This window comes from Salvelinus alpinus, chromosome 22 (assembly GCF_045679555.1).
Source record: "Salvelinus alpinus chromosome 22, SLU_Salpinus.1, whole genome shotgun sequence".
Classification (NCBI taxonomy): domain Eukaryota; kingdom Metazoa; phylum Chordata; class Actinopteri; order Salmoniformes; family Salmonidae; genus Salvelinus; species Salvelinus alpinus.
This window is the reverse complement of record NC_092107.1, coordinates 17313790-17339404: the sequence shown is the minus strand read 5'-3', so window position 1 is coordinate 17339404 and position 25615 is coordinate 17313790. Positions and strand designations below refer to the sequence as shown.

The 25615-nt window shown below is 57.9% G+C and overlaps 1 protein-coding gene across 4 annotated transcripts in view; it reads right to left on the bottom strand.

The window, feature by feature from the left end:
- Positions 1 to 25615, bottom strand: part of LOC139549143 (cell adhesion molecule DSCAML1-like) — a 225519-nt gene that overhangs the window by 25076 nt on the left and 174828 nt on the right. For all 4 annotated transcript variants that reach the window (XM_071359296.1, XM_071359298.1, XM_071359297.1 and 1 more), the window contains exons 21-23: positions 4462 to 4601; positions 2101 to 2254; positions 488 to 605 (exon numbers count right to left, since the gene is read on the bottom strand). In XM_071359296.1, coding sequence (XP_071215397.1) covers positions 488 to 605; positions 2101 to 2254; positions 4462 to 4601 — 412 coding nt within the window. The remainder of the gene's footprint in view (positions 1 to 487; positions 606 to 2100; positions 2255 to 4461; positions 4602 to 25615) is intronic.

The window sequence follows — 25615 nt, the reverse complement described above, 5'->3', positions numbered from 1 at the left end:
TGAGAGAGAGGGAGGGAGAGGGGGGGGGGGGGGTGAGAGGGAGGTAGGTAGGGAGGGAGAGTGAGAGAGATAGAAAGAGAGACAGTACTTAAACCATTTGCACACCATTACAACACTGTATATATACATAATGACATTTGTAATGTCTTTATTCTTTTGGAACTTGTGAGTGTAATGTTTACTGTTCATTTTGATTGTTTATTTCACTTTTGTATATTATCTACTTCACTTGCTTTGGCGATGTTAACATATGTTTCCCATGCCAATAAAGCCCCTTGAAGTAGAGAGAGAGAGAGAGAGAGAGAGAGAGAGAGAGAGAGAGAGAGAGAGAGAGAGAGAGAGAAAAGAACACTGACGTAAACACTGATTTAACACTGGTCCAGTGGATGGTGGAGATGGGGTTCCAGAGATGGAGGGAGGTAGTCACGGTGGTAGTGTCTCGGGGTAGACTGACAGAGAGGAGGGGCTGAGGAGGTTAGGGTCTCACCTGTCTTTGGTCCATTTGATGGTGGGGGTGGGTTCGCCCACTGAGCTGCAGGGTAGCCTCACCTCCTTCATCCAGGGAGTGGTCACTGTACCTCCGAACGATAGGATCTTAGCTGGGGCTGAAGGAGGGAGTGACACACGTTGACAAAGAGTTGCTTTGAGAGGTAATCGGTCTGTTGTTCAAATCTAGTCAACAGCTTACTAATTAACTTGAATATTTGTATGTATTTTCATGTAACCAAACAATGTACAATACAGGTCAGTACAGGTCAGTACAGGTTAATACAGGTCAGTACAGGTTAGTACAGGTCAATACAGGTCAGTACAGGTTAGTACAGGTCAGTACAGGTTAGTACAGGTCAGTACAGGTTAATACGGGTCAGTACAGGTCAGTACAGGCCAGTACAGGTCAGTACAGGTTAAGCGTAAGGGAACAGGTTCAAACACATTTCAACGACGAAGGGACAAAAGGATTAGAAAAGAGGGCGCATATCTGAACAAATGACTATGACAACAGCAATGGCCTGTTCCCATTCACATGGAACCTGTTTGTATTTGGAGTCTCAGGCACACAAACCTCCCTCCCTCCCTCCCTCCCTCCCTCCCTCCCTCCCTCCCTCCCTCCCTCCCACTGTCTTTTGCACTCTTGACGTCTTAATGCTAGTGCCCTTGAGCTGTGGCTGAATGCAGTATTGAGTGGGCCTGCCTGGAGCATACAGCCTTTTACTGCTGCTTATCAGCTGGCACAGAGAGACACCGTCTCGCACACACACACACACACACACACACACACACACACACACACACACACACACACACACACACACACACACACACACACACACACACACACACACACACACACACACACACACACACACACACACACACACACACACACACACACACACACACAAGAGAAAGAGACAGAGCCAGTCACAGGAAGAAAGGAGCATGTACGTACCGAGAGTGCACTCTCTTACTCATTCTCTCTCCCTCTCTTCAATCCAAAGCCCATTGATTATACTGCCCTCTTCATTTGCACAGCCCAGTCTGACTCTCTACTGCTCTGTGTATTAACCAGGTCTGCCCCCGTCATCTCCCCTCCCTCCCTCCCTCCCTCCCTCCCTCCCTCCCTCCCTCCCTCCCTCCCTCCCTCCCTCCCTCCCCCATCCAGGGCAGGTTAGCTCATTAAGAACACTGGCCTCTGTCAAACAGCACGCTCCCTATCAATCAGGAGAGGATGGACAGAAATGACAAGAAAGAGGAGTGAGAGAGAGAGAGAGAGAGAGAGAGAGAGAGAGAGAGAGAGAGAGAGAGAGAGAGAGAGAGAGAGAGAGAGAGAGAGAGAGAGAGAGAGAGAGAGAGAGAGAGAGAGAGAGAGAGAGAGAGAGAGAGAGAGAGAGAGAGAGAGAGAGAGAGAGAGAGAGAGAGAGAGAGAAAATAAGAGAATGAACACAGAGTGAGAGCGGGAGAACTAGGGAAACATCTGTGATAGAGTGATGGACGGAGGGGGAACTAAAAGCCATGAGGTTAACCAACCCCCCGTAACCACCTTAACGCCATCCCCGTGCCCCCTTTCCCTTCCTCCCGACACCCCTGTGGAGGACTCACCCTTCCCAGCAGGCTCCACAATGACCTTGTCGCTGATGTTCCCCCGTCCGGCGGTGGTGACGGCGGCGGCCCAGATGAGGTACTGCTGTCCCCGGTTCAGGTGGGTGACCCGGTAGAACAGCAGCTCGGGGTTGGCCTCGTACTCACTGGGGGCCTGGGGGAGAAAACATCACACTGTCCACTCCGGCGCTGATCTAGAATCTGTTTTTAACTTTAAGATCCTAATCAATAAGATTACATGGACAGATCCTAGATCAGCGCTCCTACTCTGAGATGTCCTACTCCGAAATGAATACAGGCCCTAGGCTCCACACGCTATGAGAACAATGGTGGACAATAATAGAATTAGCTATGCTAGATGCTACGTTACATTCTTTTTCTGCAATCAAAATGCCACAGTGTGTATAGAGTGTAGAGTTGATGTGGAGGAGGGATGGGGGACTGATGGGTGAGTGAAGAGAGCATGGGGGGCACAAAGACCCCCAGAGAGAGAGAGAGACAGGGTAAAGGAAGTGAGGAGGAGAGTGCAGACGGTTAGACGAGAGCGAGGGAGGGAGACAACAGAAGACAGAACAATCAGTCAGCCAGAGATATCATGAACAATCAGACGGTCTAATGAGGGCTATCTACTGCAGGCAGCAGCAGAGGAGAGCACAAGGACTCTCTCTCTCACACACACACACACACACACACACACACACACACACACACACACACACACACACACACACACACACACACACACACACACACACACACACACACACACACACACACACACACACACACACACACACACACACACACACACACACTGTGGCAGATATGACCTGGGGTTGGATGCCAGGGCTCTGTGTAATTGTAGTGTGTTTAAGCCAGCCGTGTGTCTGCTGTCCAGACACATCCTCATCACTGTCCAGACACACACACTCCGTGCCCCTTGCCCATCATACACCCCCAAGGTGCCCCAGCACCCAAGAAGTACCCTTCCCCTTCCCCACACCAAATTAGTCTGTGGCCCTCCAGCTGCACAGCCTGTCACTGTGCTGCTCATCTTTACACAGACTAGAGAGAGAAAGAGAGAGAGAAAGAGAGAGAGAAAGAGAGAGAGAGAGCATATCTCCATATTCATACAATATCACAGTATGTTGTTGTGCAAAAATGGTTTATTCTGGGCACATTTATTCACGTATTCATGTTGTTTTTCACTGTTTCTCAACTGAACGCAGCCCTGTGGAGATCCATTGGGGTGGCTGGGTTCATCAAAGCTTTCTTCTCTTCCCTCTGTTCCCTCTCTTTCTCCCTTCCCTCCCCTCTCTTTGTCTCCCCTGCCTCCCTTCTCTCTTTCCCTCTATCTCTCCATGTTCCTTTTCTCCCCTCCCTCTCGCCATCTCCCCATTGTCTGTTCTCTCGCTCCCTCTACCTCTCTTTCCTCCTAGTGTGCTCTCTCTTGTTCCTCCCTTTCCTTATCCTTCTGTCTCTCAGGCTTTCTCTCTGGAGGATGGATGATGGATGGTGGGAGGGGGAGGGAGGAGTGTGTGATGGTGTAACGGATATTAAAATATTCCTCCGGCGTGGAGATAGCGCTGATCCGGGGAGCGATAGAGGGAGATAATGAAAAGAGGAACAAAAGTACTCCCCGCGCGGCGTGTCTGACCCAACCTCCCCCTCATCCCTCTCTCCAGTCACACTCATTTACATAGTAATCATCCCTCACACTGCGTGGGGGCCAGGAGAGAGAGAGCGAGAGAGAGAGAGGGAGAGAAAAGAACAGAGGGAGAGAGGGATTTGTGAATGAGGGAAAGAGAGGAGTAGAGTGAGCATGTGCATGTCTGAATGGGGTACATTCATTTGGTGTAAAGGATCACATAATATCTGTGTGTGTTCGGTTACGTGTGTGTGTGTGTGTATGTCTGTGTGAATATGCTGGAAGAGGTGTTTTATGCTTGTTTTTCAGGACTCGCAGTATAGCTAGAAAAGAGAGAGAGAGAGAGTGTTTGCTGTCAGCTTGTTTCCTGCCCTCGTTGATGAACAGATTAGGTTGTGCTGCCAACGTGATGAGACGCAGATATGCAGATGAAGGGTGAGCTTACCCGCGCACACACTGCGGTATGAGGAGAGCTCATTTCACACACATCCTGCTGATACTGCAGCGCGCACGCACGCACGCACGCACGCACGCACGCACGCACACACGCACACACGCACACACACACACACACACACACACACACACACACACACACACACACACACACACACATTCAGAGGAGACTGTATTATAATCCATGCCGAGGGACCCTCCAAGTGAGTGAGATGGACAAAACCCATTGACTTCATCCAACCCCTCTCCCAACTCACCGGTTGGCCTGATCCGGGGCTAGAGCAGTAGATGGTGTACTTGCGGATGATTCCATTGGGCTTGTGCGGGGGTAGCCAGGAAACCACCACACTGCTGGTAGAAGAAGGCACAGCTTTGATGCCAGCCGGGGGGCCAGGGTCTGAGTCACAGAGAGAGAGAAGGAGAGAGAGACCATCACAGAGAGGATAGGACATGAGAGACATAAAGGATTGTGTCATATGGACATCATCATAAAGAACAATATTGTAACTGCTTGCTCCTTCACGGTGTGAAGTAGAATATTCAGCTTATTGTAAAACAATATAGAATGTTTGCTAAACATTCCTAATATTGAGTTGCACCCCTTTTTGCCCTCAGAACAGCCTACATTCGTCGGACATGGACTCTACAAGGTGTCGAAAGTGTTCCACAGGGATGCTGGCCCATGTTGACTCCAATGCTTCCCACAGCTGTGTCAAGTTGGCTGGATGTCCTTTGGGTGGTGGACCATTCTTGATACACACGGGAAACTGTTGAGTGTGAAAAACCCAGCAGTAATGCAGTTCTTGACACTCAAACTGGTGCGCCTGGCACCTACTACCATGTCCCGTTTAAAGGCACTTCAATCTTTTGTCTTGCCCATTCACCGTCTGAATGGCACACATACAAAATCCATGTCTCAACTGTCTTGAGAATCCTTCTTTAACCGGTGTTCCCACCTTCATCTACACCGATTGAAGTGGATTTAACAAGTGAGATCAATAAGGGATCATAGCTTTCACCTGAATTCACCGGGTCAGGCTGTCATGGAAAGAGCAGGTCTTAGGGAAGTGTTAAAGTGAACAGGCTGTTTGCAGCTTTGCTGGTCTCAGCCTGTAATTTTAAGAGGCTCGGAAGACTAAGAGAGTAGAGGAGACAGGAGAGAGAGAGAGAGAGAGAGATGGTGAGAGCGGTGTGGGGTGACACAAACATACACTACCGTTCAAAAGCTTGGGGTCACTTAGAAATGTCCTTGTATTGAAAGAAAAGCTATTTTTTTGTCCATTAAAATAACACCAAATTGATCAGAAATACAATGTAGACATTGTTAATGTTGTAAATGACTATTGTAGCTGGAAACGGCAGATTTGTAATGGAATATCTACATAGGCGTACAGAGAACCATTATCAGCAACCATCACTCCTGTGTTCTAATGGCACGTTGTGTTAGCTAATCCAAGTTTATCATTTTAAAAGGCTAATTGATCATTATAAAACCCTTTTGCAATTATGTTAGCACAGCTGAAAACTGTTGTTCTGATTAAAGAAGCAATAGACTGAGTTTCAGAAGAAAGTTCTTTGTTTCTGGTCATTTTGAGACTGTAATCGAACCCACAAAAGCTGATGCACCAGATACTCAACTAGTCTAAAGAAGGCCAGTTTTATTGCTTCTTTAATCAGAACAACAGTTTTCAGCTGTGCTAACATAATTGCAAAAGGGTTTTCTAATGATCAATTAGCCTTTTAAAATGATAAACTTGGATTAGTTAACACAACGTGCCATTGGAACACAGGAGTGATGGTTGCTGATAATGGGCATCTGTACGCCTACGTAGATATTCCATTAAAAATCTGCCGTTTCCAGCTACAATAGTAATTTACAACATTAACAATGTCTATACTGTATTTCTGATCAATTTGATGTTATTTTAACGGACAAAAAAGTAGCTTTCCTGTCAAAAACAAGGACATTTCTAAGTGACTCCAAACTTTTGAACGGTACTGTATATATTTGTATTTTCAGTTAAGTCAGTTAAGAACAAATTCTTATTTACAATGACGGCCTACCCGGGCCAAACCCGGACGATGCTGGGCCAATTGTACGCCGCCTTATGGGACTCCCAATCACGTCCGGTTGGGATAAAGCCTGGAATCAAACCAGGGTCTGTAGTGACGCCTCTAGCACTGAGACGCAGTGCCTTAGACCGCTGCACCACTCGGGAGTCCAATGTTCAGTCCAATCTCTTGTCTTGAGCGGAGAGCTACTTGTGTTTTTGACTACATTTACATTTACGTCATTTAGCAGACGCTCTTATCCAGAGCGACTTACAAATTGGAAAGTTCATACATATTCATCCTGGTCCCCCCGTGGGGAATGAACCCACAACCCTGGCGTTGCAAGTGCCATGCTCTACCAACTGAGCCACACGGGACCAGTGGACTATCCTGATAGATCAATACATGTAGGCAGAGAGGACGAGACCCACTGCGTAGCTTTGGAAAAAGGACACACATGTACACACACTTGGATGTGTCTTTGTGTGTACGTGAGAGGCTGAGACAGTGTGTGTGTGTGTTCTGTGCATGTGTGTGTATGAGAGGGAGAGAGAGAGAGAGAGAGGAGGCGTTTGCACAATTCCACTCCAGTCAGTACCCCATATGCAGAAGACAGACCCAGGGGCGGAGAGAAGGAGAGCGGGACGAATACAATGAAAGAGAGGGAGAAAAGAGAGAATTCTCTTGGACGTATGTGGAGATGGTGCCCCTGGACACACTGTCAACCGACATCAGACGAGGAGGAACACTCAGTTGGCCAACACACACACACACACACACACACACACACACACACACACACACACACACACACACACACACACACACACACACGTTACAAACACACGTTACAAACACACAAATACAAACACACAGACACAAACACCAACGCACGCACAAACGCACAGACACAAAGACACACACAAACGCACAGACACAAACGCACACAGAAACACGAAGGCAGTCTGAGAACACATGCACAGAGACATTCACAGAGAGAAAGCAGAGGGTAAGAGAAAGATAGAGGGCAGGGAGAGAGAGAGAGGAATGGAGGAAAGGCCTCCTCTGAAATAAGACTTCTGAGAATCTCTCCTCTCTTCAGTCCCTCCTTCCCTCTGTCTCCAAACCCCGGCCCCCACCCCTGTTTTGCCCCAGGGAGGAGAGGAGAAGCGGACGTAATCCACAGCCCACCAGTGTAAGCACAAAATGTATTCTCTCTAAACCACAAATAATTAATCTCTCTCCTTGTGCTGGGTGCTGAGCTGGTCACACACACGCACACACATAGACACATAGATGCAGATGTACACACACACGCACGCACGCACTCACGCACGCACGCACGCACGCACGCACGCACGCACGCACACACACACACACACACACACACACACACACACACACACACACACACACACACACACACACACACACACACACACACCCTTGGACCCCCAGACACACACCCTTTGGCTTAGTTCTCATTAGTGCTGGTAATGGCACATCACAGCACAAAGACGCATTAATCAGCAACCCCAGCCTCCTAAACCTGACATCCATCCATCCCCTCACATCCCACAAACTAACCCCAGCCCAGCCCCCTGCCATCCATCCACCCCCTCATATCCCACAAACTAACCCCAGCCCAGCCCCCTGCCATCCATCCACCCCCCTCACATCTCACACACTAACCCCAGCCCCCTGCCATCCATCCACCCCCCTCACATCCCACAAACTAACCCCAGCCCCCTGCCATCCATCCACCCCCCTCACATCCCACAAACTAACCCCAGCCCAGCCCCCTGCCATCCATCCACCCCCTCACATCTCACACACTAACCCCAGCCCAGCCCCCTGCCATCCATCCACCCCCTCACATCTCACACACTAACCCCAGCCCAGCCCCCTGCCATCCATCCATCCCCCTCACATCTCACACACTAACCCCAGCCCAGCCCCCTGCCATCCATCCACCCCTCACATCTCACACACTAACACCAGCCCAGCCCCCTGCCATCCATCCACCCCCCTCACATCTCACACACTAACCCCAGCCCAGCCCCCTGCCATCCATCCATCCCCCTCACATCTCACACACTAACCCCAGCCCAGCCCCCTGCCATCCATCCATCCCCCTCACATCTCACACACTAACCCCAGCCCAGCCCCCTGCCATCCATCCATCCCCCTCACATCTCACACACTAACCCCAGCCCAGCCCCCTGCCATCCATCCACCCCCTCACATCTCACACACTAACCCCAGCCCAGCCCCCTGCCATCCATCCATCCCCCTCACATCCCACAAACTAACCCAAGCCCAGCCCCCTGCCATCCATCCACCACTCACATCTCACACACTAACCCCAGCCCAGCCCCCTGCCATCCATCCATCCCCCTCACATCTCACACACTAACCCCAGCCCAGCCCCCTGCCATCCATCCATCCCCTCACATCCCACAAACTAACCCCAGCCCAGCCCCCTGCCATCCATCCCCCTCACATCTCACACACTAACCCCAGCCCAGCCCCCTGCCATCCATCCATCCCCTCACATCCCACAAACTAACCCCAGCCCAGCCCCCTGCCATCCATCCCCCTCACATCTCACACACTAACCCCAGCCCAGCCCCCTGCCATCCATCCATCCCCTCACATCTCACACACTAACCCCAACCCAGCCCCCTGCCATCCATCCATCCCCTCACATCCCACAAACTAACCCCAGCCCAGCCCCCTGCCATCCATCCATCCCCCTCACATCTCACACACTAACCCCAGCCCAGCCCCCTGCCATCCATCCACCCCCTCACATCTCACACACTATCCCCAGCCCAGTCCCCTGCCATCCATCCACCCCCTCACATCTCACACACTAACCCCAGCCCAGCCCCCTGCCATCCATCCACCCCCTCACATCTCACACACTAACCCCAGCCCAGCCCCCTGCCATCCATCCATCCCCTCACATCTCACACACTAACCCCAGCCCAGCCCCCTGCCATCCCCCTCACATCTCACACACTAACCCCAGCCCAGCCCCCTGCCATCCATCCATCCCCCTCACATCTCACACACTAACCCCAGCCCAGCCCCCTGCCATCCATCCACCCCCTCACATCTCACACACTAACCCCAGCCCAGCCCCCTGCCATCCATCCATCCCCTCACATTCCACACACTAACCCCAGCCCAGCCCCCTGCCATCCATCCATCCCCCTCACATCTCACACACTAACCCCAGCCCAGCCCCCTGCCATCCATCCATCCCCCTCACATCTCACACACTAACCCCAGCCCAGCCCGCTGCCATCCATCCATCCCCTCACATCCCACAAACTAACCCCAGCCCAGCAACCTGCCATCCATCCCCCTCACATCTCACACACAAACCCAGCTCAGCCCCCTGCCATCCATCCCCCTCACATCTCACACACTAACCCCAGCCCAGCCCCCTGCCATCCATCCATCCCCTCACATCTCACACACTAACCCCAACCCAGCCCCCTGCCATCCATCCATCCCCTCACATCCCACAAACTAACCCCAGCCCAGCCCCCTGCCATCCATCCATCCCCCTCACATCTCACACACTAACCCCAGCCCAGCCCCCTGCCATCAATCCACCCCCTCACATCTCACACACTATCCCCAGCCCAGCCCCCTGCCATCCATCCACCCCCTCACATCTCACACACTAACCCCAGCCCAGCCCCCTGCCATCCATCCACCCCCTCACATCTCACACACTAACCCCAGCCCAGCCCCCTGCCATCCATCCATCCCCTCACATCTCACACACTAACCCCAGCCCAGCCCCCTGCCATCCATCCATCCCCCTCACATCTCACACACTAACCCCAGCCCAGCCCCCTGCCATCCATCCATCCATCCCCTCACATCTCACACACTAACCCCAGCCCAGCCCCCTGCCATCCGTCCACCCCCTCACATCTCACACACTAACCCCAGCCCAGCCCCCTGCCATCCATCCATCCCCTCACATTCCACACACTAACCCCAGCCCAACCCCCTGCCATCCATCCATCCCCCTCACATCTCACACACTAACCCCAGCCCAGCCCCCTGCCATCCATCCATCCCCCTCACATCTCACACACTAACCCCAGCCCAGCCCCCTGCCATCCATCCATCCCCTCACATCCCACAAACTAACCCCAGCCCAGCCCCCTGCCATCCATCCCCCTCACATCTCACACACTAACCCCAGCCCAGCCCCCTGCCATCCATCCCCCTCACATCTCACACACTAACCCCAGCCCAGCCCCCTGCCATCCATCCATCCCCTCACATCTCACACACTAACCCCAACCCAGCCCCCTGCCATCCATCCATCCCCTCACATCCCACAAACTAACCCCAGCCCAGCCCCCTGCCATCCATCCATCCCCCTCACATCTCACACACTAACCCCAGCCCAGCCCCCTGCCATCAATCCACCCCCTCACATCTCACACACTATCCCCAGCCCAGCCCCCTGCCATCCATCCACCCCCTCACATCTCACACACTAACCCCAGCCCAGCCCCCTGCCATCCATCCACCCCCTCACATCTCACACACTAACCCCAGCCCAGCCCCCTGCCATCCATCCATCCCCTCACATCTCACACACTAACCCCAGCCCAGCCCCCTGCCATCCATCCATCCCCCTCACATCTCACACACTAACCCCAGCCCAGCCCCCTGCCATCCATCCATCCATCCCCTCACATCTCACACACTAACCCCAGCCCAGCCCCCTGCCATCCATCCACCCCCTCACATCTCACACACTAACCCCAGCCCAGCCCCCTGCCATCCATCCATCCCCTCACATTCCACACACTAACCCCAGCCCAACCCCCTGCCATCCATCCATCCCCCTCACATCTCACACACTAACCCCAGCCCAGCCCCCTGCCATCCATCCATCCCCCTCACATCTCACACACTAACCCCAGCCCAGCCCCCTGCCATCCATCCATCCCCTCACATCCCACAAACTAACCCCAGCCCAGCCCCCTGCCATCCATCCCCCTCACATCTCACACACTAACCCCAGCCCAGCCCCCTGCCATCCATCCCCCTCACATCTCACACACTAACCCCAGCCCAGCCCCCTGGCATCCATCCATCCCCTTCACATCTCACACACTAACCCCAGCCCAGCCCCCTGCCATCCATCCATCCCCCTCACACCTCACACACTAACCCCAGCCCAGCCCCCTGGCATCCATCCATCCCCCTCACATCTCACACACTAACCCCACCCCAGCCCCCTGCCATCCATCCATCCCCCTCACATCTTACACACTAACCCCAGCCCAGCCCCCTGCCATCCATCCATCCCCTCACATCTCACACACTAACCCCAGCCCAGCCCCCTGCCATCCATCCACCCCCTCACATCTCACACACTAACCCCAGCCCAGCCCCCTGCCATCCATCCATCCCCCTCACATCTCACACACTAACCCCAGCCCAGCCCCCTGCCATCCATCCATCCCCTCACATCTCACACACTAACCCCAGCCCAGCCCCCTGCCATCCATCCATCCCCCTCACATCTCACACACTAACCCCAGCCCAGCCCCCTGCCATCCATCCATCCCCTCACATCCCACAAACTAACCCCAGCCCAGCCCCCTGCCATCCATCCCCCTCACATCTCACACACTAACCCCAGCCCAGCCCCCTGCCATCCATCCATCCCCTCACATTCCACACACTAACCGCAGCCCAGCCCCCTGCCATCCATCCATCCCCCTCACATCTCACACACCAACCCCAGCCCAGCCCCCTGCCATCCATCTACCCCCTCACATCCCACAAACTAACCCCAGCCCAGCCCCCTGCCATCCATCCCCCTCACATCTCACACACTAACCCCAGCCCAGCCCCCTGCCATCCATCCATCCCCCTCACATCTCACACACTAACCCCAGCCCAGCCCCCTGCCATCCATCCATCCCCCTCACATCCCACACACTAACCCCAGCCCAGCCCCCTGCCATCCATCCATCCCCCTCACATCCCACAAACTAACCCCAGCCCAGCCCCCTGCCATCCATCCTACCCCCTCACATCTCACACACTAACCCCAGCCCAGCCCCCTGCCATCCATCCATCCCCCTCACATCTCACACACTAACCCCAGCCCAGCCCCCTGCCATCCATCCACCCCCCTCACATCCCACACACTAACCCCAGCCCAGCCCCCTGCCATCCATCCATCCCCCTCACATCTCACACACTAACCCCAGCCCAGCCCCCTGCCATCCATCCACCCCCTCACATCTCACACACTAACCCCAGCCCAGCCCCCTGCCATCCATCCATCCCCTCACATTCCACACACTAACCCCAGCCCAACCCCCTGCCATCCATCCATCCCCCTCACATCCCACAAACTAACCCCAGCCCAGCCCCCTGCCATCCATCCATCCCCTCACATTCCACACACTAACCCCAGCCCAACCCCCTGCCATCCATCCATCCCCCTCACATCTCACACACTAACCCCAGCCCAGCCCCCTGCCATCCATCCATCCCCCTCACATCTCACACACTAACCCCAGCCCAGCCCCCTGCCATCCATCCATCCCCTCACATCCCACAAACTAACCCCAGCCCAGCCCCCTGCCATCCATCCCCCTCACATCTCACACACTAACCCCAGCCCAGCCCCCTGCCATCCATCCCCCTCACATCTCACACACTAACCCCAGCCCAGCCCCCTGCCATCCATCCATCCCCTCACATCTCACACACTAACCCCAACCCAGCCCCCTGCCATCCATCCATCCCCTCACATCCCACAAACTAACCCCAGCCCAGCCCCCTGCCATCCATCCATCCCCCTCACATCTCACACACTAACCCCAGCCCAGCCCCCTGCCATCAATCCACCCCCTCACATCTCACACACTATCCCCAGCCCAGCCCCCTGCCATCCATCCACCCCCTCACATCTCACACACTAACCCCAGCCCAGCCCCCTGCCATCCATCCACCCCCTCACATCTCACACACTAACCCCAGCCCAGCCCCCTGCCATCCATCCCCCTCACATCTCACACACTAACCCCAGCCCAGCCCCCTGCCATCCATCCATCCCCTCACATTCCACACACTAACCGCAGCCCAGCCCCCTGCCATCCATCCATCCCCCTCACATCTCACACACCAACCCCAGCCCAGCCCCCTGCCATCCATCTACCCCCTCACATCCCACAAACTAACCCCAGCCCAGCCCCCTGCCATCCATCCCCCTCACATCTCACACACTAACCCCAGCCCAGCCCCCTGCCATCCATCCATCCCCCTCACATCTCACACACTAACCCCAGCCCAGCCCCCTGCCATCCATCCATCCCCCTCACATCCCACACACTAACCCCAGCCCAGCCCCCTGCCATCCATCCATCCCCCTCACATCCCACAAACTAACCCCAGCCCAGCCCCCTGCCATCCATCCTACCCCCTCACATCTCACACACTAACCCCAGCCCAGCCCCCTGCCATCCATCCATCCCCCTCACATCTCACACACTAACCCCAGCCCAGCCCCCTGCCATCCATCCACCCCCCTCACATCCCACACACTAACCCCAGCCCAGCCCCCTGCCATCCATCCATCCCCCTCACATCTCACACACTAACCCCAGCCCAGCCCCCTGCCATCCATCCACCCCCTCACATCTCACACACTAACTCCAGCCCAGCCCCCTGCCATCCATCCATCCCCCTCACATCTCACACACTAACCCCAGCCCAGCCCACTGCCATCCATCCATCCCCCTCACATCTCACACACTAACCCCAGCCCAGCCCCCTGCCATCCATCCACCCCCTCACATCTCACACACTAACCCCAGCCCCCTGCCATCCATCCATCCCCCTCACATCTCACACACTAACCCCAGCCCAGCCCCCTGCCATCCATCCACCCCCTCACATCTCACACACTAACCCCAGCCCAGCCCCCTGCCATCCATCCATCCCCCTCACATCTCACACACTAACCCCAGCCCAGCCCCCTGCCATCCATCCATCCCCCTCACATCTCACACACTAACCCCAGCCCAGCCCCCTGCCATCCATCCACCCCCTCACATCTCACACACTAACCCCAGCCCAGCCCCCTGCCATCCATCCATCCCCTCACATTCCACACACTAACCCCAGCCCAGCCCCCTGCCATCCATCCATCCCCCTCACATCTCACACACTAACCCCAGCCCAGCCCCCTGCCATCCATCCATCCCTCTCACATCTCACACACTAACCCCAGCCCAGCCCCCTGCCATCCATCCATCCCCTCACATCCCAAAAACTAACCCCAGCCCAGCCCCCTGCCATCCATCCCCCTCACATCTCACACACTAACCCCAGCTCAGCCCCCTGCCATCCATCCCCCTCACATCTAACACACTAACCCCAGCCCAGCCCCCTGCCATCCATCCATCCCCTCACATCTCACACACTAACCCCAACCCAGCCCCCTGCCATCCATCCATCCCCTCACATCCCACAAACTAACCCCAGCCCAGCCCCCTGCCATCCATCCATCCCCCTCACATCTCACACACTAACCCCAGCCCAGCCCCCTGCCATCAATCCACCCCCTCACATCTCACACACTATCCCCAGCCCAGCCCCCTGCCATCCATCCACCCCCTCACATCTCACACACTAACCCCAGCCCAGCCCCCTGCCATCCATCCACCCCCTCACATCTCACACACTAACCCCAGCCCAGCCCCCTGCCATCCATCCATCCCCTCACATCTCACACACTAACCCCAGCCCAGCCCCCTGCCATCCATCCATCCCCCTCACATCTCACACACTAACCCCAGCCCAGCCCCCTGCCATCCATCCATCCATCCCCTCACATCTCACACACTAACCCCAGCCCAGCCCCCTGCCATCCATCCCCCTCACATCTCACACACTAACCCCAGCCCAGCCCCCTGCCATCCATCCATCCCCTCACATTCCACACACTAACCCCAGCCCAGCCCCCTGCCATCCATCCATCCCCCTCACATCTCACACACTAACCCCAGCCCAGCCCCCTGCCATCCATCCATCCCCCTCACATCTCACACACTAACCCCAGCCCAGCCCCCTGCCATCCATCCATCCCCTCACATCCCACAAACTAACCCCAGCCCAGCCCCCTGCCATCCATCCCCCTCACATCTCACACACTAACCCCAGCCCAGCCCCCTGGCATCCATCCATCCCCTTCACATCTCACACACTAACCCCAGCCCAGCCCCCTGGCATCCATCCATCGCCCTCACATCTCACACACTAACCCCACCCCAGCCCCCTGCCATCCATCCATCCCCCTCACATCTCACACACTAACCCCAGCCCAGCCCCCTGCCATCCATCCATCCCCTCACATCTCACACACTAACCCCAGCCCAGCCCCCTGCCATCCATCCACCCCCTCACATCTCACACACTAACCCCAGCCCAGCCCCCTGCCATCCATCCATCCCCCTCACATCTCACACACTAACCCCAGCCCAGCCCCCTGCCATCCATCCATCCCCTCACATCCCACAAACTAACCCCAGCCCAGCCCCCTGCCATCCATCCCCCTCACATCTCACACACTAACCCCAGCCCAGCCCCCTGCCATCCATCCCCCTCACATCTCACACACTAACCCCAGCCCAGCCCCCTGCCATCCATCCATCCCCTCACATTCCACACACTAACCGCAGCCCAGCCCCCTGCCATCCATCCATCCCCCTCACATCTCACACACCAACCCCAGCCCAGCCCCCTGCCATCCATCTACCCCCTCACATCCCACAAACTAACCCCAGCCCAGCCCCCTGCCATCCATCCCCCTCACATCTCACACACTAACCCCAGCCCATCCCCCTGCCATCCATCCATCCCCCTCACATCTCACACACTAACCCCAGCCCAGCCCCCTGCCATCCATCCATCCCCCTCACATCCCACACACTAACCCCAGCCCAGCCCCCTGCCATCCATCCATCCCCCTCACATCCCACAAACTAACCCCAGCCCAGCCCCCTGCCATCCATCCTACCCCCTCACATCTCACACACTAACCCCAGCCCAGCCCCCTGCCATCCATCCATCCCCCTCACACCTCACACACTAACCCCAGCCCAGCCCCCTGCCATCCATCCATCCCCCTCACATCTCACACACTAACCCCAGCCCAGCCCCCTGCCATCAATCCACCCCCTCACATCTCACACACTATCCCCAGCCCAGCCCCCTGCCATCCATCCACCCCCTCACATCTCACACACTAACCCCAGCCCAGCCCCCTGCCATCCATCCACCCCCTCACATCTCACACACTAACCCCAGCCCAGCCCCCTGCCATCCATCCATCCCCTCACATCTCACACACTAACCCCAGCCCAGCCCCCTGCCATCCATCCATCCCCCTCACATCTCACACACTAACCCCAGCCCAGCCCCCTGCCATCCATCCATCCATCCCCTCACATCTCACACACTAACCCCAGCCCAGCCCCCTGCCATCCATCCACCCCCTCACATCTCACACACTAACCCCAGCCCAGCCCCCTGCCATCCATCCATCCCCTCACATTCCACACACTAACCCCAGCCCAACCCCCTGCCATCCATCCATCCCCCTCACATCTCACACACTAACCCCAGCCCAGCCCCCTGCCATCCATCCATCCCCCTCACATCTCACACACTAACCCCAGCCCAGCCCCCTGCCATCCATCCATCCCCTCACATCCCACAAACTAACCCCAGCCCAGCCCCCTGCCATCCATCCCCCTCACATCTCACACACTAACCCCAGCCCAGCCCCCTGCCATCCATCCCCCTCACATCTCACACACTAACCCCAGCCCAGCCCCCTGGCATCCATCCATCCCCCTCACATCTCACACACTAACCCCAGCCCAGCCCCCTGCCATCCATCCATCCCCCTCACATCTCACACACTAACCCCAGCCCAGCCCCCTGCCATCCATCCACCCCCTCACATCTCACACACTAACCCCAGCCCAGCCCCCTGCCATCCATCCATCCCCCTCACATCCCACAAACTAACCCCAGCCCAGCCCCCTGCCATCCATCCACCACTCACATCTCACACACTAACCCCAGCCCAGCCCCCTGCCATCCATCCATCCCCCTCACATCTCACACACTAACCCCAGCCCAGCCCCCTGCCATCCATCCATCCCCTCACATCCCACAAACTAACCCCAGCCCAGCCCCCTGCCATCCATCCCCCTCACATCTCACACACTAACCCCAGCCCAGCCCCCTGCCATCCATCCATCCCCTCACATCCCACAAACTAACCCCAGCCCAGCCCCCTGCCATCCATCCCCCTCACATCTCACACACTAACCCCAGCCCAGCCCCCTGCCATCCATCCATCCCCTCACATCTCACACACTAACCCCAACCCAGCCCCCTGCCATCCATCCATCCCCTCACATCCCACAAACTAACCCCAGCCCAGCCCCCTGCCATCCATCCATCCCCCTCACATCTCACACACTAACCCCAGCCCAGCCCCCTGCCATCCATCCACCCCCTCACATCTCACACACTATCCCCAGCCCAGTCCCCTGCCATCCATCCACCCCCTCACATCTCACACACTAACCCCAGCCCAGCCCCCTGCCATCCATCCACCCCCTCACATCTCACACACTAACCCCAGCCCAGCCCCCTGCCATCCATCCATCCCCTCACATCTCACACACTAACCCCAGCCCAGCCCCCTGCCATCCCCCTCACATCTCACACACTAACCCCAGCCCAGCCCCCTGCCATCCATCCATCCCCCTCACATCTCACACACTAACCCCAGCCCAGCCCCCTGCCATCCATCCACCCCCTCACATCTCACACACTAACCCCAGCCCAGCCCCCTGCCATCCATCCATCCCCTCACATTCCACACACTAACCCCAGCCCAGCCCCCTGCCATCCATCCATCCCCCTCACATCTCACACACTAACCCCAGCCCAGCCCCCTGCCATCCATCCATCCATCCCCCTCACATCTCACACACTAACCCCAGCCCAGCCCCCTGCCATCCATCCATCCCCTCACATCCCACAAACTAACCCCAGCCCAGCCCCCTGCCATCCATCCCCCTCACATCTCACACACTAACCCCAGCCCAGCCCCCTGCCATCCATCCATCCCCTCACATCTCACACACTAACCCCAACCCAGCCCCCTGCCATCCATCCATCCCCTCACATCCCACAAACTAACCCCAGCCCAGCCCCCTGCCATCCATCCATCCCCCTCACATCTCACACACTAACCCCAGCCCAGCCCCCTGCCATCAATCCACCCCCTCACATCTCACACACTATCCCCAGCCCAGCCCACTGCCATCCATCCACCCCCTCACATCTCACACACTAACCCCAGCCCAGCCCCCTGCCATCCATCCACCCCCTCACATCTCACACACTAACCCCAGCCCAGCCCCCTGCCATCCATCCATCCCCTCACATCTCACACACTAACCCCAGCCCAGCCCCCTGCCATCCATCCATCCCCCTCACATCTCACACACTAACCCCAGCCCAGCCCCCTGCCATCCATCCATCCATCCCCTCACATCCCACAAACTAACCCCAGCCCAGCCCCCTGCCATCCATCCATCCCCCTCACATCTCACACACTAACCCCAGCCCAGCCCCCTGCCATCAATCCACCCCCTCACATCTCACACACTATCCCCAGCCCAGCCCACTGCCATCCATCCACCCCCTCACATCTCACACACTAACCCCAGCCCAGCCCCCTGCCATCCATCCACCCCCTCACATCTCACACACTAACCCCAGCCCAGCCCCCTGCCATCCATCCATCCCCTCACATCTCACACACTAACCCCAGCCCAGCCCCCTGCCATCCATCCATCCCCCTCACATCTCACACACTAACCCCAGCCCAGCCCCCTGCCATCCATCCATCCATCCCCTCACATCTCACACACTAACCCCAGCCCAGCCCCCTGCCATCCATCCACCCCCTCACATCTCACACACTAACCCCAGCCCAGCCCCCTGCCATCCATCCATCCCCTCACATTCCACACACTAACCCCAGCCCAACCCCCTGCCATCCATCCATCCCCCTCACATCTCACACACTAACCCCAGCCCAGCCCCCTGCCATCCATCCATCCCCCTCACATCTCACACACTAACCCCAGCCCAGCCCCCTGCCATCCATCCATCCCCTCACATCCCACAAACTAACCCCAGCCCAGCCCCCTGCCATCCATCCCCCTCACATCTCACACACTAACCCCAGCCCAGCCCCCTGCCATCCATCCCCCTCACATCTCACACACTAACCCCAGCCCAGCCCCCTGGCATCCATCCATCCCCTTCACATCTCACACACTAACCCCAGCCCAGCCCCCTGCCATCCATCCATCCCCCTCACACCTCACACACTAACCCCAGCCCAGCCCCCTGGCATCCATCCATCCCCCTCACATCTCACACACTAACCCCACCCCAGCCCCCTGCCATCCATCCATCCCCCTCACATCTCACACACTAACCCCAGCCCAGCCCCCTGCCATCCATCCATCCCCTCACATCTCACACACTAACCCCAGCCCAGCCCCCTGCCATCCATCCACCCCCTCACATCTCACACACTAACCCCAGCCCAGCCCCCTGCCATCCATCCATCCCCCTCACATCTCACACACTAACCCCAGCCCAGCCCCCTGCCATCCATCCATCCCCTCACATCCCACAAACTAACCCCAGCCCAGCCCCCTGCCATCCATCCCCCTCACATCTCACACACTAACCCCAGCCCAGCCCCCTGCCATCCATCCCCCTCACATCTCACACACTAACCCCAGCCCAGCCCCCTGCCATCCATCCATCCCCTCACATTCCACACACTAACCGCAGCCCAGCCCCCTGCCATCCATCCATCCCCCTCACATCTCACACACCAACCCCAGCCCAGCCCCCTGCCATCCATCTACCCCCTCACATCCCACAAACTAACCCCAGCCCAGCCCCCTGCCATCCATCCCCCTCACATCTCACACACTAACCCCAGCCCAGCCCCCTGCCATCCATCCATCCCCCTCACATCTCACACACTAACCCCAGCCCAGCCCCCTGCCATCCATCCATCCCCCTCACATCCCACACACTAACCCCAGCCCAGCCCCCTGCCATCCATCCATCCCCCTCACATCCCACAAACTAACCCCAGCCCAGCCCCCTGCCATCCATCCTACCCCCTCACATCTCACACACTAACCCCAGCCCAGCCCCCTGCCATCCATCCATCCCCCTCACATCTCACACACTAACCCCAGCCCAGCCCCCTGCCATCCATCCACCCCCCTCACATCCCACACACTAACCCCAGCCCAGCCCCCTGCCATCCATCCATCCCCCTCACATCTCACACACTAACCCCAGCCCAGCCCCCTGCCATCCATCCACCCCCTCACATCTCACACACTAACTCCAGCCCAGCCCCCTGCCATCCATCCATCCCCCTCACATCTCACACACTAACCCCAGCCCAGCCCCCTGCCATCCATCCATCCCCCTCACTTCTCACACACTAACCCCAGCCCAGCCCACTGCCATCCATCAACCCCCTCACATCTCACACACTAACCCCAGCCCCCTGCCATCCATCCATCCCCCTCACATCTCACACACTAACCCCAGCCCAGCCCCCTGCCATCCATCCACCCCCTCACATCTCACACACTAACCCCAGCCCAGCCCCCTGCCATCCATCCATCCCCCTCACATCTCACACACTAACCCCAGCCCAGCCCCCTGCCATCCATCCATCCCCCTCACATCTCACACACTAACCCCAGCCCAGCCCCCTGCCATCCATCCACCCCCTCACATCTCACACACTAACCCCAGCCCAGCCCCCTGCCATCCATCCATCCCCTCACATTCCACACACTAACCCCAGCCCAGCCCCCTGCCATCCATCCATCCCCCTCACATCTCACACACTAACCCCAGCCCAGCCCCCTGCCATCCATCCATCCCCCTCACATCTCACACACTAACCCCAGCCCAGCCCCCTGCCATCCATCCATCCCCTCACATCCCACAAACTAACCCCAGCCCAGCCCCCTGCCATCCATCCCCCTCACATCTCACACACTAACCCCAGCTCAGCCCCCTGCCATCCATCCCCCTCACATCTAACACACTAACCCCAGCCCAGCCCCCTGCCATCCATCCATCCCCTCACATCTCACACACTAACCCCAACCCAGCCCCCTGCCATCCATCCATCCCCTCACATCCCACAAACTAACCCCAGCCCAGCCCCCTGCCATCCATCCATCCCCCTCACATCTCACACACTAACCCCAGCCCAGCCCCCTGCCATCAATCCACCCCCTCACATCTCACACACTATCCCCAGCCCAGCCCCCTGCCATCCATCCACCCCCTCACATCTCACACACTAACCCCAGCCCAGCCCCCTGCCATCCATCCACCCCCTCACATCTCACACACTAACCCCAGCCCAGCCCCCTGCCATCCATCCATCCCCTCACATCCCACAAACTAACCCCAGCCCAGCCCCCTGCCATCCATCCATCCCCCTCACATCTCACACACTAACCCCAGCCCAGCCCCCTGCCATCCATCCATCCATCCCCTCACATCTCACACACTAACCCCAGCCCAGCCCCCTGCCATCCATCCATCCCCTCACATCCCACAAACTAACCCCAGCCCAGCCCCCTGCCATCCATCCCCCTCACATCTCACACACTAACCCCAGCCCAGCCCCCTGCCATCCATCCCCCTCACATCTCACACACTAACCCCAGCCCAGCCCCCTGGCATCCATCCATCCCCTTCACATCTCACACACTAACCCCAGCCCAGCCCCCTGCCATCCATCCATCCCCCTCACACCTCACACACTAACCCCAGCCCAGCCCCCTGGCATCCATCCATCCCCCTCACATCTCACACACTAACCCCACCCCAGCCCCCTGCCATCCATCCATCCCCCTCACATCTCACACACTAACCCCAGCCCAGCCCCCTGCCATCCATCCATCCCCTCACATCTCACACACTAACCCCAGCCCAGCCCCCTGCCATCCATCCACCCACTCACATCTCACAAACTAACCCCAGCCCAGCCCCCATGCCATCCATCCCCCTCACATCTCACACACTAACCCCAGCCCAGCCCCCTGCCATCCATCCCCCTCACATCTCACACACTAACCCCAGCCCAGCCCCCTGCCATCCATCCATCCCCTCACATTCCACACACTAACCGCAGCCCAGCCCCCTGCCATCCATCCATCCCCCTCACATCTCACACACCAACCCCAGCCCAGCCCCCTGCCATCCATCTACCCCCTCACATCCCACAAACTAACCCCAGCCCAGCCCCCTGCCATCCATCCCCCTCACATCTCACACACTAACCCCAGCCCAGCCCCCTGCCATCCATCCATCCCCCTCACATCTCACACACTAACCCCAGCCCAGCCCCCTGCCATCCATCCATCCCCCTCACATCCCACACACTAACCCCAGCCCAGCCCCCTGCCATCCATCCATCCCCCTCACATCCCACAAACTAACCCCAGCCCAGCCCCCTGCCATCCATCCTACCCCCTCACATCTCACACACTAACCCCAGCCCAGCCCCCTGCCATCCATCCATCCCCCTCACACCTCACACACTAACCCCAGCCCAGCCCCCTGCCATCCATCCATCCCCCTCACATCTCACACACTAACCCCAACCCAGCCCCCTGCCATCAATCCACCCCCTCACATCTCACACACTATCCCCAGCCCAGCCCCCTGCCATCCATCCACCCCCTCACATCTCACACACTAACCCCAGCCCAGCCCCCTGCCATCCATCCACCCCCTCACATCTCACACACTAACCCCAGCCCAGCCCCCTGCCATCCATCCATCCCCTCACATCTCACACACTAACCCCAGCCCAGCCCCCTGCCATCCATCCATCCCCCTCACATCTCACACACTAACCCCAGCCCAGCCCCCTGCCATCCATCCATCCATCCCCTCACATCTCACACACTAACCCCAGCCCAGCCCCCTGCCATCCATCCACCCCCTCACATCTCACACACTAACCCCAGCCCAGCCCCCTGCCATCCATCCATCCCCTCACATTCCACACACTAACCCCAGCCCAACCCCCTGCCATCCATCCATCCCCCTCACATCTCACACACTAACCCCAGCCCAGCCCCCTGCCATCCATCCATCCCCCTCACATCTCACACACTAACCCCAGCCCAGCCCCCTGCCATCCATCCATCCCCTCACATCCCACAAACTAACCCCAGCCCAGCCCCCTGCCATCCATCCCCCTCACATCTCACACACTAACCCCAGCCCAGCCCCCTGCCATCCATCCCCCTCACATCTCACACACTAACCCCAGCCCAGCCCCCTGGCATCCATCCATCCCCCTCACATCTCACACACTAACCCCAGCCCAGCCCCCTGCCATCCATCCATCCCCCTCACATCTCACACACTAACCCCAGCCCAGCCCCCTGCCATCCATCCACCCCCTCACATCTCACACACTAACCCCAGCCCAGCCCCCTGCCATCCATCCATCCCCCTCACATCCCACAAACTAACCCCAGCCCAGCCCCCTGCCATCCATCCACCACTCACATCTCACACACTAACCCCAGCCCAGCCCCCTGCCATCCATCCATCCCCCTCACATCTCACACACTAACCCCAGCCCAGCCCCCTGCCATCCATCCATCCCCTCACATCCCACAAACTAACCCCAGCCCAGCCCCCTGCCATCCATCCCCCTCACATCTCACACACTAACCCCAGCCCAGCCCCCTGCCATCCATCCATCCCCTCACATCCCACAAACTAACCCCAGCCCAGCCCCCTGCCATCCATCCCCCTCACATCTCACACACTAACCCCAGCCCAGCCCCCTGCCATCCATCCATCCCCTCACATCTCACACACTAACCCCAACCCAGCCCCCTGCCATCCATCCATCCCCTCACATCCCACAAACTAACCCCAGCCCAGCCCCCTGCCATCCATCCATCCCCCTCACATCTCACACACTAACCCCAGCCCAGCCCCCTGCCATCCATCCACCCCCTCACATCTCACACACTATCCCCAGCCCAGTCCCCTGCCATCCATCCACCCCCTCACATCTCACAAACTAACCCCAGCCCAGCCCCCTGCCATCCATCCACCCCCTCACATCTCACACACTAACCCCAGCCCAGCCCCCTGCCATCCCCCTCACATCTCACACACTAACCCCAGCCCAGCCCCCTGCCATCCATCCATCCCCCTCACATCTCACACACTAACCCCAGCCCAGCCCCCTGCCATCCATCCACCCCCTCACATCTCACACACTAACCCCAGCCCAGCCCCCTGCCATCCATCCATCCCCTCACATTCCACACACTAACCCCAGCCCAGCCCCCTGCCATCCATCCATCCCCCTCACATCTCACACACTAACCCCAGCCCAGCCCCCTGCCATCCATCCACCCCCCTCACATCTCACACACTAACCCCAGCCCAGCCCCCTGCCATCCATCCATCCCCTCACATCCCACAAACTAACCCCAGCCCAGCCCCCTGCCATCCATCCCCCTCACATCTCACACACTAACCCCAGCCCAGCCCCCTGCCATCCCCCTCACATCTCACACACTAACCCCAGCCCAGCCCCCTGCCATCCATCCATCCCCCTCACATCTCACACACTAACCCCAGCCCAGCCCCCTGCCATCCATCCACCCCCTCACATCTCACACACTAACCCCAGCCCAGCCCCCTGCCATCCATCCATCCCCTCACATTCCACACACTAACCCCAGCCCAGCCCCCTGCCATCCATCCATCCCCCTCACATCTCACACACTAACCCCAGCCCAGCCCCCTGCCATCCATCCACCCCCCTCACATCTCACACACTAACCCCAGCCCAGCCCCCTGCCATCCATCCATCCCCTCACATCCCACAAACTAACCCCAGCCCAGCCCCCTGCCATCCATCCCCCTCACATCTCACACACTAACCCCAGCTCAGCCCCCTGCCATCCATCCCCCTCACATCTCACACACTAACCCCAGCCCAGCCCCCTGCCATCCATCCATCCCCTCACATCTCACACACTAACCCCAACCCAGCCCCCTGCCATCCATCCATCCCCTCACATCCCACAAACTAACCCCAGCCCAGCCCCCTGCCATCCATCCATCCCCCTCACATCTCACACACTAACCCCA